The sequence below is a fragment of the Leptinotarsa decemlineata genome, unplaced genomic scaffold (assembly GCF_025532065.1).
Source record: "Leptinotarsa decemlineata unplaced genomic scaffold, Ldec_3_MD MMD2_tig00004307_RagTag_RagTag, whole genome shotgun sequence".
NCBI lineage: Eukaryota > Metazoa > Arthropoda > Insecta > Coleoptera > Chrysomelidae > Leptinotarsa > Leptinotarsa decemlineata.
In genome coordinates, this window is record NW_027412606.1 from 7,940,726 (window position 1) to 7,962,324 (window position 21,599).

The window sequence follows — 21,599 nt, forward strand, 5'->3', positions numbered from 1 at the left end:
GATTTTATTAGATGAACATTTAAAGGTTTTGGTAATCCCGTATCACATCGCGTCTTGCGTTCATGAGGTTTGCTTTTGACTATTTTACGTATAGTTGAGAGAGGAATTTCGGTCAAATCTGATGTTGCTTGTAATAGTTTTTTTTTCCTTAAAACCAAACTTGAGATGTATATTCTCATATACACTGAAACATAGTCTCTGTGTTTCAATATTCAAATGCATTCGAATCTCATTCACTGGTATCTCTTTTTCGCATTGTTCACCATCGCTATTGGAATTACCACACTGGATAAAGTCTGCGTTGTTATCACACTCGTTATTACTATTAGTTCTTGTCCAAGGACGCCACATATTGAACAGATATTGAAAATTTTAAGTAATTATAACTGCACCAACTGCACTCAAAGCGATCAGTTCCTGAACTGAACACGACGGCGATAACCTTCCCCGATTTGTATTCGTCACCGTGGCATGACTTGAAATTTAATTTTATGACTCTTCAGGCAATCATAAAACTTGGTTAGTAAAAAGTATCCAATACGAACCGCCAAGTCTACGGTCCACGTGGACTATTTCGCTGCCGGTTCATTTCTATGTATTTATTGTATGGTTTTTTTTGGCCTTGACATTATTATAATTGACGTTAGCTGTCAAACTGACAAGTCAATTAATTTTCGCTGTGATAATTTCGAAGAAATTTTCCATAAAAACAATTGTTTCTGGTGGATGTTCAGCCGTTAACCTGTGGTTGATCTCTCGTGTTAGTGAGTGCGTTGGTTATAGTGCGCAAGAACCGCCCAGGCTTCTGGTAAGTGCGTTCAGATTTATACTTTACGAGACTGTTCATTTTATAATCGCCTGCCCTTGGGACATCAAAGGGTGTGAGATATATTGATAGCAGTATGGAGGAACTGCTCGACAGCTTGATGGCCAGGGACAGGGGTGAAGTAATTACCCTTATGGGTTTATTGCTTGACCGCTTGGGCCTGAGTCCATCAGAGCTGCTGAGAGGCAGCCCCGGGGCGGCAGTTCGGAAGCCCTCTGCTCCCCCATCAGGGGTCAAAGATCTTCTCGAGCGTCCGCCACGGAAAATATCTCCCAAAGATACTCCCGTCAACACCACCCTCACTGCTCAATCAGAAACAGAAAAGGTAGATATAATCAAGCCGCAGGAACCGGCCAATAAGAAACGCCGTCTTCTCCTCCTCTTCCTTTCAAGCCAGCTGTTCCGGTAAATAAAAATACCGGCACGAAGCCCAAAAAAGTGGCCAAGAAAACAAAGCTTCGAGACGAAGCTAGAAATAGTGCGTCACAGTCGGAACTTTCGATAACAGAGTCCTCTGTGGATGGAGAACACGAAATGTCGGTCGACGAAAACAAATCGGAAAACTCAATTTTAACTATACAGGGTCGCCCAAGACAGTCAACAAAAAATCTTGATCAGGTTGGAAATCCCAACGATCAGGGAAATGTCTCTCCTCTCCCTTTGCGTTCTGAAGCGCCCCAAAGCGACAAGAAAACACGAGTCCTCCCAATTGTCGTTCGTCAGAAGGACAAGTGTGTTCAATTTACGAAACTTGCTACCTTTCATAAGGTTAACTACACAAAAGCGGTGAACCTGGCCGACGGCATCAAGGTTCAGCCTTCTACGATCGAGGACTATAGGAAAATGTCCAAACTCCTGGTTAGGGGAAAAAATCCCTCACCACACGTACATCTTACCTGAAGACAGGCAAATCAGATCTGTCTTCAGAGAAGTCCCAGAACATCTGGAGACCGCAGACATCGAGGATGCCTTGGTGGCGAAAGGTTTCCAGCCATCATTCGTCTCCAGGATGATGCGTGGAAATCGTCCACTTCCTCTGGTTTTGGTTCGAATGAGCCAAAATCAGAAACATATTTATGACGAACGAGACCTCCTTAACGTCAAATTTGAGGTTGAGCCCCAACACCAGATGATACTGGTAGGGCAATGCCATCGATGTCAGCGGTTCGGGCATAGCCAAGGGAACTGCTTAGCCATCCCCATCTGCGTCTAGTGCGCCGGCTGACACCTTCCAGGTGAATGCAAAAAACCAAGAGCAGATCCTCCAAAATGCAACAACTGCAAGGGGATGCATACTGCGAACTACCGAGGTTGTCCTGAGATCCCCAAGGTTCGCAGGAGAACCAAGGTGGCTGCAAATGCCCCCCCGAAATGCACCCACACCTGGGAGGCGTCCTGTCGGAGCATCTCGCACACGCCCGGGGATGAGTTATGCAGGAGCTGCAAAGAGCGGCAATACCTCCGCCAAGACGACCGAAGGTTAGTGACATCTGTTTCGCAATGGGGAGTCAGTTCCAGCTCAACGTTGATCCGGATGATGATATTGACCGTGATATCCGGCTGGTGCAACGAGTTCAGCGAATCCTTAGGGAAAATGACGACGACGTCATCCGTCCAGCTTTGGAGGAAGAACTGAGGGGGTACATTAGGGCCTCCAAACCCAAGAAGGCTCCAGGAATTGATTCAATCAATAATAAGTTGTTGAAACAGCTCCCGGAGAACTTCATCAGATATCTATTGGACATAATAAACAGCTCAATCGCCCTCAGATACTTCCCCGAAGATGGAAGCATGCTGTAGTTGTCATGATTCCGAAACAGGGCCAGAACCTGCTTTTTCCTCAGAATCATCATCCGATTAGTCTGCTTTGCTCAACGGCTAAGTTGGCTGAACGCGTTGTGCTGCAAAGGCTGACCGAAGAAGTTGAAGACCGAAATGTTCTGCCTGATCAACAATTCGGCTTCAGGAGGGCTTACTCCACCAAGCTGCAGGCCCTGACACTAGTCTAAAACTACATTTCAGAGCTAAACAATAGAAAGACAGTCAATCTCATCCTCCTGGACATTTCGAAAGCCTTCGACCGAGTATGGCATGAAGGCTTATTACACAAAATGCTCGATTCCGACCTGCCACGGGGCCTGACCCGGTGGATTAAGTCCTTTCTGAAAGGCAGTACATTTCAAGTCCGAGTTGAAGGAACCCTGTCTCCCGTCAGGGAAATCCAAGCTGGAGTGCCTCAAGGAGCTGTGCTGTCTCCAGTACTATACAGCCTTTACGTGGGCGACCTTCCGAGGTTCGATCACGTGAAGGTTTCTCTCTACGCCGATGATACGGCTCTCCTCGCTTTTTCCATAGGTCAAGCGTTGGCGGTCGTCTACATGCAACGCGCATTGGACGACCTCGAACACTGGTACCTGGAATAGAAGATTCGGGTGAATCCAGAAAAAACTCAGGCGATAGATCTGGGGAGACGTAACGTTTCTCCAGATACAAGAGTCACGATTTCAGGCAGGGAGATCGAATGGCAAACGCGAATCAAATACCTAGGTCTTTGGGTAGACTGCCGACTCACTTGGGTGAATCACATTGAACATATCAAGAGCAAAGTACAAATGAGGATAGCCCAACTCTATCCTCTGATCAACCTAAATTCTAAGCTCAATCTTAAAAAATACCCCAGTCAGGAAGGGGTACACAAGGCCAGAGCGGCATAGATATCATTGACCTTTATGTCGCCACCAAAACACCCTACGTTATGAACCACTCGTCCTTCTGACGAAAGACAGTTGAAAGGGTAAGGGAATAGTTTCCAACCTGATTAAGATGAAGATGACTATTGTGTTTTTGGCCTTTAAGAGTGCTGCCACCTCTAAATATGCACAATATCGTTTATTTCGGCCATACCATTTGCTATTCTGCTTTTAAGGAACAGAGACTCATCGAATACAAATTGATATTGATCTCAAGGCGTTGTTTCATGAATAAATGAAAAAATACCATTTGCGTGCTATGTGAAACTTCGTGTATGGCACAAACTGTCTCTGAACATTCTCTGTATAAACAGTTTTATGTCGGATATATTGGATATTTTTCTACAATATGCGAATTGGAAATAAAATATGATAAACGAGATTTCGAGAAAGTAGGTTGAATTTTAGTGCAAGCCCAAATATTAACATAACTCGACTTTCCGTGTCACATTGAAAAGAGTATTTTTTAGGAATAACGAATATTTGAATTACAAAAAGATAGGGAAGAAACATTTTCATATAATTCAATGTTCATATGGAAGTATTTGTTTCAAAAGTAGTTTTCTTTAGTGTAATTCAATGTTAACCTGAAAGTAGTTGTTTCAAATTATTTTTTCTGTGAAAGTAACTTGGTGAAGTATTTATTTTGAACTATATTGCCTTGTTTTTCATCCTTTCTGAGTTTTTCACAGTTGTCTGAATGAAGATGAAGAAATGAAAACCAAAAAGCTATTTTTAAACGCTACTTTTTGCGTTTGTATGAATTTAATATTTTTGCACTGATTTTCTTTGTCGAGGTTATATTTTTTAATTCTTCGTATTATTTCTACTATTCCCCTCATTTTCCCTATTTTTAATTTTTCAAAGAATACAATACACGTAGTTGGCAAAAGTGTGCCAAAACTGATAATTTCACAGTTTTGGGGCATGGGGAGTTCGTGAAATGTATTGTGCATGAGAGGTTTCACTTTGATTTTTGTAAGAGCTTCTTGATAATTGAATTTCACCCGTAGTTCACTTGCCATAATTTTAATTTTTGTCCACAATTATGTTTTCTCCTCGATTTATACTTCAAACTTCATTCCTTCACTTTCAAATTACATTATTTCAAAAAATGTCAGTCCAGACCTGAAATAGTTTCATGTATATCAATTGTCCACTTGCTGGTATCAAAAGACCCGAAAAATTATTCAAAGAACAAAAAATCAGTTGTAACTATTGATGCTATTTCTAGATATTACGGAAGTTGATTTCACAGAGAAGTCATTATCTAAATGAAAAACTTCTTAAGTAGTGTTCTCCAAACTTTATTCAATTGAAAACGAAGTTCGCTAGTTTTGTTCATGACATACTTTCGGAATGCAGTATTTTCGGAGAAAATTGGTACAAATTCAAGTGTTAAAAGTCTGTTTCAGATGACAATCAGCTGCACTTCATAGAAAATCAGCTCGCCTTCATCAAAAATTATATTATTATTGTGGTATTATTCGATTCAAAATTTCCCACGAAATAATTTACGACTTGAGCCGGTAATATTCCGGTAATATTCACTTGAGCCAAGTTGCGCTAACAAATACTATGAATTTTCTATTCAATGAATAGAAAAGGCGTTTTTTGCGATTAACTCAATAATCATGGAAGATATATAAAAATTTAAAGAGAGGTCTTCAAAGAGCTGAAAATTAACTAACAACTCTCACTTCATGAAAGTATAAAATTGAAATTTATAGATTTCATTGAGTGGTAAAATGGATAAAAACGCCTTGCTGTATACTGTCGGTCAACAAATTGATTACAAATATTGAGTTATGAAAAAAATTAAGTAGTTGGTGGGTAGATGAATAAATGATGATCCTTGAATAAAATATTTTTATCGCAGTTTTCCTCTTATTAATGCTTTTATCAATTAATTATTTTTTCCCAAATTGATGCCTGGATTTTGTCCTGTTTATGAAGCTATTCTTTGAAGGTTTGGGAAACAATGTACAGTGAAAAATTTGGTAAAATGTAATTTTTCATTCATTCATGGTTGAAGATGTAAAAAATTACAAACATAAAGAAGTATTGACCAAAATATATCCACCAAATATTTCGATTAGTGCGTTTCTTATTGATAAGAGATATATTTGATTCAGTTTTTCATTTTAATTTATCAAAAAATTATTATGCTTTGTTAACAACGTAATTGATTTTTTGAAATCTTGATAATATTATTAATGCAAAACGTTTAAAAAGAATTGCATGTAAACGCATTCATTAGTTAACAGATCATTTTCATCGGTGAATATCATCATCATCATCATCAAGGAACTATTTTTTTTTTAATCGATATAGGGACATATTTCTAGGAGAGATTTTCAGAAAGGTTGAGAAACGAAGGTTTTGGTTTTCTACTTCTCCATCTTCATACAGTAAAATAAAGCCTTCCAAAGAAAGAAAGCAATCAATTTCAAAATAAACTATTCACTAAGATGTGTAGATAATGCAAAGGACTAACTTTCAGACATGAACTGGAAAAAAATCTTTTTCGAAACAAGTACTTTTATATAAATATTGAATTACAAGAAAGAAATACCTTTAAAACAACAACTTTTCTTTATTCAAATTGAAAGAGGTATATTTTTGGAAGAGAATAATTTTTGGGAAAAAACGTTTTTTGCTTTCTGCTCAATTTTTCCTGAACAATCATAATTTCCATTGTTGTTTTGTATTCTAAAAAAATGGTTCTCGAATAAAAACAAAAAGTTTCCAACAAAGGTTAGACCAAAATATTTGGACTACGATGTATGCAAAATCTTCAATGGATAATTTTCCTGAACGTTTTGGTGTAGTGAAAAGTAGTAAAAGACACTGACAGAAGAAGGTGGTATATGAAGCAATCGCAGGGCTTTGAGAGAAACATTTGTAGAGTTTGTAAAATTAAACAATCTTATATGGTTCCATAATAATAATAATAGGTTTTTATTCTCAGAATGATACATGCACACTCGAGGTCTCAATTCAAAATTTGACAACGTCATAAACAAAGAAGACGTTCCAAGATTCTCCTATTGTTATTTGAGAATGTCTAGAGAGACGTAATAGACGTCAAAATGAAATTGAAAATTGATTTCAGCATAAAATATCTAAGAAAACTGATACCTCCTCTAGAAATGAATATTCGTATTGTGCCGAACTGTCTGTATGAAGACTTTACTGAGGAGATTTCAGATAGAAGACTGAAAACCAACAACCAATAAAAACCCCAGTGGTTTTAGGTGCCGTTGTTTTTAATGTTTCTCATACTCAATAACAGACAAGGAATATCTTAGAGAATTCCGCTTTTTCCGTCGCGGAAAGCCACTCTAATTGACGGGGGAGCGAAGAGTCCATTTTGTGAACGTTTACTGGTTTCTTATATTGTGTGAATAGTTGCCGTCTAAGACCAGCCGTACACGGACCACAGACAAGGAATATCTTAGAGAATTCCGCTTTTTCCGTCGCGGAAAGCCACTCTAATTGACGGGGGAGCGAAGAGTCCATTTTGTAAACGTTTACTGGTTTCTTATATTGTGTGAATAGTTGCCGTCTAAGACCAGCCGTACACGGACCACATATTTGCAGTTGAGGCAACCACAACATTGTGGCCACGTTAACTGCACTTCGCGGTTGACCCAACCACATTTTTGTGGTCGACTTGCGGTCATATAAACCACACTTGCAGTTGAGGCAACTGACATCTATATTTTGTGGTGTCAGAGTTTAGTGCCAGTTTCAATATGGATTTCGAAGAAGAAGCACTACTACTTCTTATTTTGAGGAGAAGGAGAAGACGTAGGAAGAAAGTACGATCATTTTGGGTACATCCACTTCTGGTTGCGCGACAACAGGAAGGACATTTTTATATTTTGTTTGAAGGTGGTTGACAATGTTTCGTGGTGCATTTCATCATTACAATGAAATAACGGCAAGACGAAAACAATTTTCTTTAATTACTTCAGAATGTCCATTAGTTCTTTTTAGGAATTAATTATAACTTCTAAATCAAAAATTGAATGCTGTGAGACCAATATGAGAAAAAGTACACGACGGTGTACGAGGTTGGGTACGACAGCAAGTTTGTGGTTAGTGTACGGCGGATGCCGCGATGACATCTCGGCGGAGATCAGCAGCAAGTTGACTGCAGACGCCCGTTTTGACTTTTGTGAACGCCCGTGTACGTCTAGTACTGTATTTCTTATGGGGGGCTTGAGTTCGCTGGAACGCGACTGCAATTGTGTGGTCGATCCGACCGCAAAATGTGGCTCGTGTACGGGTGCTCTAAAGTACGTGCATGGCAATCTTATGTATGTTTATCTTATGTTGCTCGCCGCTTATCATATCATACAGGTGCACTGAAATAGTTTGAGACATTTGAGGTATCACTTCGAGTGAGAAATTTTTAATGACACAGAAAGGGTGGTGATCGGAATAGTGAACAATATCGAATTGATAACAAAACTAGAGCCATTATCATATCAGTAAGACAATTACAATATCATATGACATATGAACAATATCAAATTGATAACCAATATAGAGCCAATATCATATCAGCAAGACAATTGTGGAACTAGCCAAATGTCACACTTATGCTCAATCTCTAAAGAGATGGGATGAAATCAAAGGATGCCATCTTGCCAGGATCACCCTGGCGACTCTGGGAAACTGGCGCCGAAGAAATATCTGTCGTCGACCAGGAAAAATCTACGCTTAACAGTAGGATTTCTGACTGGCCACGGTCAACTAAGAAAACACCTCCTCAATATGGAGCAAGTGGACATACCTCTATGCAGGATGTGGGAACAGGAAGATGAAACTGTCAGACATGTCCTATGCGAATTTCCGGAGTTATCGTCAATAAGAGAATGTGTATTCGGCGAGTCTTGGCCTACACCTGCCGATATAAAGGAGATGTATCCCAGAGACCTGTCAACCTTCCAGGAAAGGACAGGATGGATGATGACCTAGGACAACTCCTCGGGAGGATGTACAATGGGTAACATGTGGCATAAGTGCTGTGGGCCTGCACTCACCCTCCCTGATACAGATACAGATCATATCAGCAAGTGATGTGGAAATTTTGAGAAAAATGCGTTCAGAATTAGATATTCAAAATACTGCTGAATTGAGGTAAATTAATGAAAGAAGAATTTCATCATGTACTCCAGGAACATCATAAATTAAAGAAAACGTGAAGTTGCCATTGCGTGAAATATAAATAGAAACGTTTCACAATTGTAGTCAAAACAAACTGTGTCAACAACCGAAATCAATTTATATTTACATCATTTCTGCAAGAATTTCTCAATATCATCTTATTTTCCTGCTCTTTTTTTGTATATAAGCACTTACTGTATGAATGTGTTAACTGAAGGTTCCTAAAATGTCTTCACAGAAAGTGTGCCAAAATACTGACATATGAACATTTGAATAGAGATGACATGATTGTTGTTTCACTACAATAAAACTGTCTATTATGTAGTGTTTTAAATATAAATGTATTCACCTGAGCTCAATCCTTGAAAATGAACTTCTTTCCAGTTATTACACCAGATCGATATTCTATTAATAAGATTATCTGAATTAAATATGAATCTTTCGAATACTGACGTGGAATTACTGAAAAACAGGTCGGAACACAGAAAAGCAGAAATATAAATCATTTCACTGGAAAGAATTCTGCACTTGTCAGGTCTACATTTCAATTTTCAGCCGTGCCGCATGTTATCCCAGTGGTATGTGGAGAATAAATCGAGTTTTTTACCTAATTCACAGTAATTAGTGCTGTGATCGAACTGAACATGGCAGATACTGAACACCCAGTTTCATCACAATTTTATTCCGAATCTATTCAAGGTAACAACTACATAAAACACTTCTATTCGATCTGGGTGACATAAATGAATGGGGATCTTGTAAAAGAGTTGTCTGAAGTTGTTTCACGGATTGCTTGTTTCGCTCAAGTTATTGGTAACACTGGCAATATTTACTATTTGAGTCTCAATTACAGAACTTCATAGTCTCAATAGGAATGACACGTTTCACAGTTTTCGACATTTCAACAAGTTGAACGTTTTCATTTTACCAATCTATTGAGTCGATATTTAACAGCACTGAGAAAATTGATCGCTCTTGGATTAATAACAGGTTATGGACCGAGGACGAATAGATACTGAAATTGAGACAGACACAGGCGATAACCCAGTTGTTGAAATACATTGTGTTTTTTTTGGATTCTGTTAATGAAATGATTATTGAAAAATGATTTGTCAAAAAAGGTTGTATAAAAATATTCAACATATTTTTCAAATTTATCAATTTGTTTATTTATTGTACATTATGTAATCAACAAATGATATTCTGCAGTTGATTTTTTTATTGAATATGATTTTGAAAAAAGAAACAATGAAATGAACAAAAAATGAACAATATTCAATTTGATCTTTTGAATCAATTGATATAGACCTTTTTGGTATAAATATATATGAAGATTTTTGAAAATTAACTGTTATTTTATGGCATCGAAGCCATAAAAATACTTGATCAAGGTCTTTTGAAATATTAATTTTGATTTCTTGTATACTGTTTACATTGTAAATGTAAGTGATGTCATCATCAAACATTTGTAACATACCAAATAAATTTACTGTACCCAAAGAGTTTAAATATATTCTTGGGGTACTATTGCGGTAATATTTAATTTTGGCAATGCAAAATTTTACTAATCTATTATAGTGATTAAAAAATTTTGCTATAAGTTGATTGTCAGGATAACGTTCCTTTTTGTGGTGGAATTTGTCACGCTGTTTTATTAAACTCAAAAGATTTTCACTGAACCAGGGTTTGGTATTTTCTTTTATATGCACTAATTTCTCTGAGGAACAATTTATAAAAATGTCTAATATTTGATCATATAATTGATTTGGATCACCAAATATCTCGCAGTTATCATTGATAGAATTTTGATTTTCTTTAAATCCAACTACGTCGAAAATAACAATTTTTTTTATCTAGTTTTTTCTTGGAATCATAACTTTTTATTCGAAAGAGTAGCCTATATTCATATACCAATTACATATTATACACACTGACTACGTTGATTTGGAGTAACACATAAGAAAACAATACTATTGAAAAACGAAGAGAAATAATTATCTCTGATCTATCCATGATAATAACTAAACAATTATCGCAAAAATTTTTTATTTCCAGACGCGTTTCGCTAACACCGTAGCTTCCTCGGTAGAAATTATTGCTTCCACAACGCCTTCGAAATTGAGGCATCTCCTGAAATTAATGTTGGGCTTATAACCAAAACAATAAAACTGATTTATTACTGGATCTGGTTCTGAATTTCGAGTGGAAATATTGATCCCAGTGCCAACTAAATGGCTTTTGTATTAGATGAATGCCTGGATGTAGTATGTAATCGAGTTAGGGTAAACGGTTTATTCAAATTCACCGCGCCGTTCCTGTTTGAAATGCCCTATTAATTCTGATCCGACCCGCAGAGAGACATGAAGGTGTCCTTGAGGAATGGTTCTGGAAACTCACTGAAGGCAAATTACATCCTAATGAGTCTATGGAGCCATATGAGTTTTTCACAGTAACCACTCTTATTAGAGGTGATTGTTCGTGAAATGACTGTTAGTTTTACTGTTTGATGATTCCAACAATACAAGAGGAATACTTTTTATGTTTCTTCATTCCACATACATACAGTATGTAAAAGCAAAATGGAATACATTCATTTTTTTCGGTCACGGTACATATATTCAACGCAAAAAATGCTACCCCTACCTTCAACCTCCGTCAAATGTCAGGTACAATTGGACATCATCAGTACCGGGCAGGCGGTCCTTGGTTGAACACAAAATGTGAATAACCAAAAAAAGTACCTAAAGAAAGTGATTGCGTAAACGCAAGCAAGATATTAGTGGAACCACCTATTGGTGTGACACCCAAGTCAACTTACCAAGTTTTTATGTCAGTGTTAGTGGTTTGACCAATCAACCGACAACTGTGGTAGCAGAAATTTGGAAAGCTATCCTGGAATGCCATCGGAAAACGAATCCACATGCTTCTAGGAATGATAGGATATCGAGAAAGGTTGCCACCGGTAGACAGCTGTTTCAGACTATCGAGCATCATCAGTACCGGGCAGGCGGTCCTCGATTGAAAACAAAATGTGGATAACCAAGAAAAGTTTTTATTAAAAGGAACTGCGTAAACAACGCAAACGAGACTTAAGTGGGATCACCTATTAATGTGACACCCAAGTCAACTTGCAAAGGTGACTCTTAAATTGAAATCAATATATATATATATATATATATATATATATATATATATATATATATATATATATAAATGGCTGCCTATAACGCATTCATATATAGAATGTTAAGGATACCACTCAGCAATGAAGCCCGAAACAAAGAACGGAAAGTCATATACCAAATAGCGAACGAAAACGGATATACACCCAAAAGACAATAGATAAACTAGAAAACAGAATCAAACAAAAAATACAGAACAAGGATCAAGCCACCCCAACAGACAAAACAACACAACGATGGACAGCATTTACGTACGTAGGACACCAAACCAAAAAACTAACAAACATTTTCAAACCACTGAACATCAACATCACATACAAGCCGAACACGAAATTAACACAAAAAATAAACAACTATGAAAAAGAAGATGACAAAGACCAAAACGGGATATACAGTATACAATGCTCGGACTGCAACAAATTCTATATCGGCCAAACCAAGAAAAAACTAATTCAAAGATACAATGAGCACAAAAAGCCATACATAAATCCAATAGTATATAAATAAAACCTCGCAACACACGCCATACAAAACAAACATAATTTCCCCCCACCAGAGAACATAAAACTCATAAAACAAGTCAACAAGTACCTGAAATACCTGAGTTGAGATGCTCTAACCATATAAAGAGGCAGACGACAGGATGACAAGTTCAGTTTGAGGAGTGCCTGGAAGATGACAGTACTACCAACTGTCGAAAGCGCTCGCAGATATTTAATAGAAGATTATATATATATATATATATATATATATATATATATATATATATATATATATATATATATATATATATATATATATATATATTAATTACACTTGACACTTATCGATATCATATAAGGCATTTCAGTTGTCGTACTTTAGCTTGTACACTCCAGATTTTTTAAATTTATCTCGTATTTAAAAATGAATGCAAATGTTATTTCTTTTGAATGCTATATTTATGCTTTGTTTCTGATATTGTGTTTGTAGAATAACTAAGATATCTTAGACACGCAAAACGAAGGTCATTATTTTCTTTGTTTCGAGGGGAGATCAAATTTGAAGTTTTGCGGTTTTGTTTTAGTATTCTGTTTACGATGGGAGTTTTATAACATTAATGACGGCAATCTGTTTCATTCTGTTTAATTATTTTTGTGAACTTGACTGGATTTGCAGGATATTTATAAGTCTCTGTATCCTAGATGGAGTAGTTTGCTGCAAGTTTTTGAGAGTATGAATGTGAATCGTTTTATCTGTATGTGTGGGTTTGTGATATATTGAAAAATTGTGTTTGCTGTTTGAGCGGCAGATCAATACTGCGCAGTGGACATCCTACTGTATCAATTGCAGATAGAGCTTATGACTAGTTGGAAATCATTTTGTTTGTTTTGGTTCACTCCGTTTGAAATGACCCTCCCGGTACTGACAAGGAGCAAGTACTCCAAAACCGGTCTATCCGTGGTCGTCCCAATCAAATAGAATTAACTTCTGCTTTTTAAATACAGAAAGTTACTTGCGACGAATTTTTCAAATGAAAGACGTTACACAGGAGCCTGTAGGTTTCTTTCAGCTTTCTGCACGGCATTAGCTGGGTTATGTGTTGTTATTCCGTCGGATATCTGTCACACGTACTTACAAAGTTGTAGGTTTACACGAGCATGTCTGAACGTTGAATTATTGAAGTTTTATTTTCAGACCTTATTTATTGTATACCATGCTCCAACTGCAATGGAAAATATATTGGACAAACAACAATATTATCAAAAGATAGAATAACATCTCATAAAAATTATTGTAGATTAAGACCGGAAAGATGTGCTTTGAGTAATCAGGTAAATAATGAAGGTCATTGTATGGACTTCAATTCTACAAAAATACTAGCAACTAAACACAACTTTTACAAAATACTCTTCTTAGAGATCGCTTTCATCTCACAATTACCTTCATGCTTTAACGAAAAAACTGATATGAACCATTTAGCTGAAATATATTCCTACCTGTTGCACTTGGATCAAGGAAACATCTAAAACCTCTCTAATGTTTTGTCAAATTTCTAACATATATTTAAATATTAGCTTAAATTTTATTCAATTCCAAGTATTTCATATTGTGAAATTCATAAATTCATATTCTAATATATCCTAATTTAAATCAAATAAAAGTTAGGACATATCAACTTGGTGTTCTATGAAACTGGTTTAAGAGTTGCCACAACTGATTAGATTGGCACCACTGTTAAAATTTGACCTTGATGTAAAAAACAAACCTCCATCAACTTCAATATTCGAATATTCTTGTTATTCTGTTACTGCGTCCTATTAAACTTCAACGTTAATAACTCATTTTAAATATTGAGTGAAAGTTTCAAGAGTGTTTTATAGTAATATTATTTTAATCTGTTACAAAGATTGTATTGTCAACTTTACAATAATGTTTTGCTGTACATATATTTGATGACTTTTTCCACCATTTGCATAGAACCTTGTGGACAATGGACGTAGTTTTAACAAAACTTAAGCAATATGTAAATACCCATATTCTTACTTTTGTAGTTTCCCTGATGGTGACAATAAAAAGTGTCTAAATATTGGAATCAATGTCCTAAGAGTATTCTTCTGCATGCTGCTTCAGTAATGTTGTTTCTAACTAGTCAGCAAAGACTACTATTCAAGAAAGGAACGGATGTATGCATGGGCAACACTGGGTTGCCGAAAAACGGAAAACAACACAAGCGAACGAAATCACCAACAGGAGTTGATCAATGCGGGTCTCATAACCATAAACTCAAGATTTTTCATTCTTATCGATCCTGTACTGTTCAGAAGTAACTTTAATGAATTTTTTGGAAGCAGTTCAGTATGATCCGGATATTGAAAATACGTAATAAGGTGTTCAGCCAAAATGAACGGTGTTGACGTCGTTACTAGTAGGTAGGTCTTCCTGAATATTCAACCAAAAATTCGACTTGATTCAGGAATTTTTCATGATATCGTTCATATAGCTGATACTAATTGGTGGAGGGAGGCCTCTCTGATTATAATAAGAAATGTCCAAATCACGAACTGTTAGCATTATCTTAGCCAAAATACCTGCAAAATAGGCAGCTTTCATTGTAGAAACGGTATAATTACTATAATCCACACGCGATACTGAATGCAGAAATCACGCAAATCTATGTTAATGAGGTTCAAGGCTGGAACTGCAATAAAATCGATCATAACTTCCAGTGTGAAGTGATTGACCTGCCGTCAAATGGTTAATAAAATATCCAACTTTCGAAACATTTATTGAAAAATATATTTACACATTGCAAAACTGCTTTGTCATCTGTCAAAAAGTTTATAAATGAAAAATATCAGCAGAGAAAAAACTGTGTGTAAACTTAAATTTTATCCTGTTCTGAAGGAAGGAAGAGATTTCAGCCTCCAGAACGTTGGAATGAGTATTTTATAATTTCTCAGCTTTTTATAGCAATTATTGAATTTGACACGTTATTGATAAATGGGATATTTTCCTTCGTGAAAAATACTTTGAATTTACCCAGTAACTTATCGGGTGAAGTAAAAAGTTTACCCTTTCTACACGTGTGAATAGTCCTCTATTACAATTTTTCTACACGTGTTAACAGACCTCTATTACAATATTTTCATTTTCAGATTGTGGAAGGTAAAAGTATCCAAAGAAGTTTGATAAACACTGATTTTCTTCCACAAAATATGACTTTCATTCAATATACAGGGTGTCCCTGGACTTCCTCTTTTCCTCTCGGGAATGTATAGATGGGGTCAAAATATCACCAGTACTTCATATAACTTTTTTTCCTAAAAGTCTTCGTAACCAAGTTACGGGCCCTCGAAGTTACAAAATGAAAAATGTTTTTCTTTGATAACTTTTCAAGTGAATATTCAAAATCATCCAAATTTTGGTAATTGACTAAACAAATGAATTCCGTCGATGAGCTTTCATGCAGGAGTCAGTTGTTTTGCTACAAAGTCAGGAACGGACTACCCCCGATGGTCCACACCCCAAAACTTTGAAATGACAGATATTTTTCAATATTTTTCAACAAAATAAGGTTACTTGGACAATTTTATGAATAAAAGTACTCGTGTGGAAAGTCGATCGGAGCAACGAGTCTTGATAAAAATGTAGTTCTACTCGACGACATCAAATCCGCTCATCCACCATTATTTGAAATGGATAATTATCAAAGCAGAAATAATAATGATAACGTTAATTCAACAACATTTATAACAGGAATAATACAAAGTATGCTAAAATGAAGTCGTAAACAAAAAGTACAGTACCTATATGGAAGTTTAAGTCACAATTGTGATAGCAGATATTTTTTCAAAAGAAATATCAAGTTCTGTAGATTCGTGGTGTTTTCAAACTAACAAGCTACTCTACTATGAAATATCGAATTCATTCCATATTTTGTATGTACATAATACGTGTGGAATAATCACGTTTCGTGTTGATCAGTTATCTGAATCTCATGAAACTCAACATTCGAATGTTTCAAATTCTTCTTCACAGCTAAACTGTTGAGGAGTTTCACTGATAATTATAATTTTATGGGAGAAATTCTTTAACACGAATCTAAATTTAGCTGAAAAAACGCACATCGGAAAAAATATTTACTATACTAATAAAAAGCAAACGAATGAACTACAAAAACGGCTGCACATGATCAGGTGAAAAATATCCAGGGAATAATGTTCCATTTCTTTCACAGATGTTGACAAAAAAACCTTTTAGAAAGTTTTGATAAAAAATGAGAAACTGGAATGCGATTTTGTTTTGTTGAGTGGTGCGTTGTCATATGACTATCATTGTATTGTCAATATTCTATAGGATATTTTGAATTTTTTTGATATGGCCGAACAGTTTACATTCAATGAATATGCAGATATGCATGTATTTTATGGACGAGCATTTTGTAATGCTGCAGAAGCTCGTCGTCTGTATTCCGAGCATTTTCCCAATCGAACGGTACCGTCAAGAGAAACATTCGAGCGTGTCGATCGCAGCTTGAGGGAGACAGATATGTAATAATTGATAATTAATTTGAGCACGTTGTTTTATTTCGATATTATTGTAGGTACAGTTTTGCCAAAACGAGGTGGTGAGGGCGCTCCTAGGACTGTACGTACCGTTGTATTGGAGGAAAATATTTTGGAAGCCGTCGCTGATGATCCTTCAATGAGCATCAGAAATCTATCAGAACAGTTCCATACATCCAAGTCCACTATTCATAGAATAATTAGGGAACAACTGCTCCACCCATTTCACATCCAGAAGGTACATGCCATGACACCTCAAGATTTTCCAGCACGACTGGAATATGCCAATTGGTTCATGGATAGGCAAAGAGAGGATATGACTTGTATTAATCGAGTTTTATTCACTGATGAAGCAGGTTTCAGTAGAGATGGAGTTATCAACTCTCATAATCTCCATATATGGGCCGAAGAAAATCCCCATGGGATATTGCAAACCAAACACCAACGGAAATTCAACGTGAATGTTTGGGCTGGTATCATAGGAAACCATCTTATAGGACCATTCGTTCTACAGGACCGATTGAATGGAGAACGTTATTTTGAGTTCATTCAGAACGATTTGAATGGACTTTTGGAACATGTTCCATTGCAAACCCGAAGAGATATGTGGTTTATGCATGATGGCGCTCCTCCTCATTTTAGTTTGATTGTACGTGACCATCTGAACCATATTTTCCACAATAGATGGATTGGTAGAGGTGGGCCATATTCATGGCCATCGCGGTCTCCGGATTTAAATCCATTGGATTTCTTTCTGTGGGGGCATCTAAAAAGCCTTGTTTACGCTACACCTATTCACACAAGAGATGCATTGTTGAATAGAATAACATAACATTGTGAAGCCATACGAAACGACCCTGGAATGCTATTTCAAGTACAGAGAGGGTGTCTTCGCAGACTAAGAAAATGTATAGAGAGAGAAGGTGGTCATATCGAGCAGTTTCTGTGGCGGATTTTTCATTTCTGTTTGCTCTTGAGGCTCTTGAGTTTCGTTAGTTAAACGTGTTTGCATTAAAAAAATTCGTTATGAACATTTTACCTATCATTTCCATTTTCCTTAAAAACTAATATTTTCGAATAATGGTAGACATCTCAGGATAAATGTTGTTGAATTAACGTTATCATTATTATTTCTGCTTTGATAATTATTCATTTCAAATAATGGTGGACGAGCGGGTTTGATGTCGTCGAGTGAAACTACATTTTTATCAAGACTCGTTGCTCCGATCGACTTTCCACACGAGTACTTTTATTCATAAAATTGTCCAAGTAACCTTAATTTGTTGAAAAATATTGAAAAATATCTGTCATTTCAAAGTTTTGGGGTGTGGACCATCGGGGGTAGTCCGTTCCTGACTTTGTAGCAAAACAACTGACTTCTGCATGAAAGCTCATCGAAGGAATTCATTTGTTTAGTCAATTACCGAAATTTGTATGATTTTGAATATTCACTTGAAAAGTTATCAAAGAAAAACATTTTTCATTTTGTAACTTCGAGGGCCCGTTACTTGGTAACGAAGGATTTTAGGAAAAAAAGTTATATGAAGTACTGGTGATATTTTGACCCCATCTATACACCCGAGAGGAAAAGAAGAAGTCCAGGGACACCCTGTATTTTGTGGCTGTCTATTTATCATTTTCAATAGTAATTTATAAAGAAGATAGTACCACCTACAGGTGTCTATTGAAAATTTTTTCCTTTCTAAAGTCGAGCAACAATATGATTGAATCAACAAAGTCCTTAAAAGCATTAAAAACACTATGAAACTCAGTTATTCACCTTCGACAGAGGATGCAGCATAATAATATAAAAAATAAGGTTTTTTCTGTTAACCAGCTATCGCACCCCTACGAACGACAACCCTCTGAAGTAAAAACTTGTGCGAGCTAAGGACTAATGAGGTCTTATCTTTCAACGTGCGATTCCTAACACGGGTTGGACGACAGCAAGTGGAAATAGAGCGGTCAGGCTGCGGCTTGTACCATCGACTTACATATCGGCCGATTGACTGAGTGAACAAAGCACCCACGTCGAACCGCCCGGCTGAAAGTTTACCCGGCGAATTAATGCTACCATATTTACATGTTTTGTGTTTTCTGATATTTGTGTATAATTCACTTATAAGTGTTCTATGAGTGTTATTCTATAGAGGAAACTGCTACCTGCTTGTTTACTGCAATGTGTTTAATTATGTTAAGTTCATCCTGGAAGTTGTTTTCAGGTGAAGGAATTGTGAAAGCTCTGTGTATCATTGACCTAAAGGCGGATAATTTATGTGAGAAATGGACTGAAAGAATCAAAGGGAATTGTACAGTCTGTGAAGGTGATTTTTCGGTAGATATTGTGTTGAAAATCAGTGTTAACACTTGAAATATTGAGATCTAAAAAGTTAAGCCGCTTGTTTTGTTCGAACTTTACTGTGAATTTGATATTGTTATGCAGACTATCGAGGAAGTTTGAAGAATAATTTGTTCGCTTGAACCATCAACCCTCACCAGTACGTCATCAACGTATCAACCAAAAAAATATATGTTTCTGAGAAAGGGGGTTATTAAGGATGATGGTATTTTCTAGTGTGCCCCCATTTCTCTGAAACATATTGAGTTTTGGTTCAGATACGTTGATTACGTACTAGTGGGTTTTGATGATTCAAGCAGACAAATTAATCAATTCTCAAACTCCCTCGACATTCTGTATAACAAAATTAAATTCACAGTAGAAATCGAACAAAACGGGAAGCTTAACTTCTCAGACCTGAATATCTCAAGAGTTAATTATGATTTTCAATATGATTTCAATATCTACCGAAAAAATACTATGACAGACTGTTAAATTCCGTTCGATTCTTTTAGTCCAATGTCACATAAATTCACAACACAACAAAGTTTTTGTTTCGGGGTTGAAATTAGATGATTTTAATGTATTTCCACGTGTTAAAACCGAAAGTGACCATAAAAATTATATATTAGCTCTTGTTTTCAAGATATAGTATCATTATATTATATATATGTATATTGAGTTTTCAACAAATGAAATATTTCATCACCAACAGTTGGTACACATGTTTGTTTACATAACACCCCTCTCATCAGCTGTTCTTAAGTAGTGAACATAACCTATGTGAGTTTGTCAATTGTACGCACGTGGTTGCTATTGAAATTATCGTGTGAAGTTGATTTTTAAATTAATTTAAGTGTTGATCTGAAATGCCTCGAAAGTGTGTGAATTCTGTCGATAGCTTTTGCTATATATGTGGTGAAATAACATTTAAGGCTCAGAAACGTAAAATGACACCTATCGTTAAGACAGCCTATGAACATTATTTTGGTGTGAAAGTTGGGGACCAAGATAAATCATGGGCTCCTCATATATGTTGTAATTCTTGTTCCGTTATATTGCGAGAGTGGCTGAAAAATAAAAACCGGGCAATGGCTTTTGCAGTACCTATGGTTTGGCGTGAGCCTACCAATCATACAGACGACTGTTATTTCTGCTTAACTCCTCCCATTAAGCAAGGTTTATCTATGAAGAAAAGAGGAACGGTTAAATACCCTAATCTCCCATCTGCTCTTCGGCCTGTACCACACTCAGACAATTTGCCAGTCCCTTCTCCACCCCAAAACTATGAAATTTTAGAGGAAGGTGATGAAGACTGTTTAGAAGGAGCAACCCATCCTTCTACATCCTATGACCCTGATTTTGAGGTAAGCGATAGGTCTAGTGATCCGCACAGAATTAGTCAAGCAGAGTTGAGTGACCTTATAAGAGATCTTCGCTTGTCTAAGGAAAAGGCTGAGCTGTTAGGGTCAAGACTACAATAGTGGAATCTTCTAAAACATGATGTGAAAATATCTCAGTACAGACAGCGTCAAAAAGATTTGCTTCCTTTTTTTGAGAAAAAAGAAAACCTCGTAGTTTGTTCTGATGTTAATGTTTGATGGACTGCTTGAATTTGGATCACACTCCATCTGAATGGAGACTGTTTATAGACTCTTCAAAACTAAGCTTAAAAGCTGTACTTCTGCATAATGGAAATCAGCTACCCTCTATTCCTATAGGTCATGCAGTTCACATGAAGGAAACGTATATAAATATGAAAACACTTCTCCAATCAATCAAATATGAACAACACAAGTGGCACATCTGTGGTGATCTGAAAGTCATTGCTATACTCCTAGGAATGCAATTAGGGTTCACCAAGTACTGTTGTTTTTTGTGTCTGTGGGACAGTCGGGATAGAAAATCTCACTATAAAAAAATGAACTGGCCTACACGAGACCTAAACCCTAATGAGAAAAATGTTGTTTACGAGCCTCTTGTAGATCCTAAGGATGTTCTCCTTCCCCCATTACATATTAAGTTGGGACTAATGAAAAACTTTGTGAAGGCCATGGACCAGGAAGGACAAGCTTTTAAGTACTTGAGAGCAAAGTTTCCCAGGTTGAGTGATGCTAAAGTCAAGGAAGGCATATTTATTGGGCCTCAAATCCGTGAAATCGTAAATGATCCTGCTTTTGACATGATTTTAACAGGAAATGAAAAAAGAGCCTGGGAAGCCTTTAAGGGGGTTGTACATGGGTTTTTAGGTAACAAAAGAAATGATAACTTTACAGC

The 21,599-nt window shown here is 36.5% G+C and overlaps 2 protein-coding genes across 7 annotated transcripts in view; both read left to right on the forward strand.

Moving 5' to 3' along the window:
• DopEcR (G-protein coupled receptor DopEcR) overlaps positions 1-21,599 on the forward strand; it is a 133,270-nt gene that overhangs the window by 49,534 nt on the left and 62,137 nt on the right. The window contains exon 1 of one of the 6 annotated variants that reach the window (XM_074178906.1): positions 659-808. The exons of the other annotated variants lie outside the window; for them this stretch is intronic. The gene's annotated coding sequence lies outside the window, so the exon portion shown is untranslated. Of the gene's footprint in view, positions 1-658; positions 809-21,599 lie in introns of those variants that run through there. 6 annotated transcript variants of the gene reach the window in all.
• LOC141483977 (uncharacterized) overlaps positions 903-21,599 on the forward strand; it is a 42,596-nt gene continuing 21,899 nt past the window's right edge. Inside the window, exon 1 of the mRNA XM_074179116.1 lies at positions 903-1,231. Within this exon, the coding sequence (XP_074035217.1) occupies positions 903-1,231 (329 nt within the window). The remainder of the gene's footprint in view (positions 1,232-21,599) is intronic.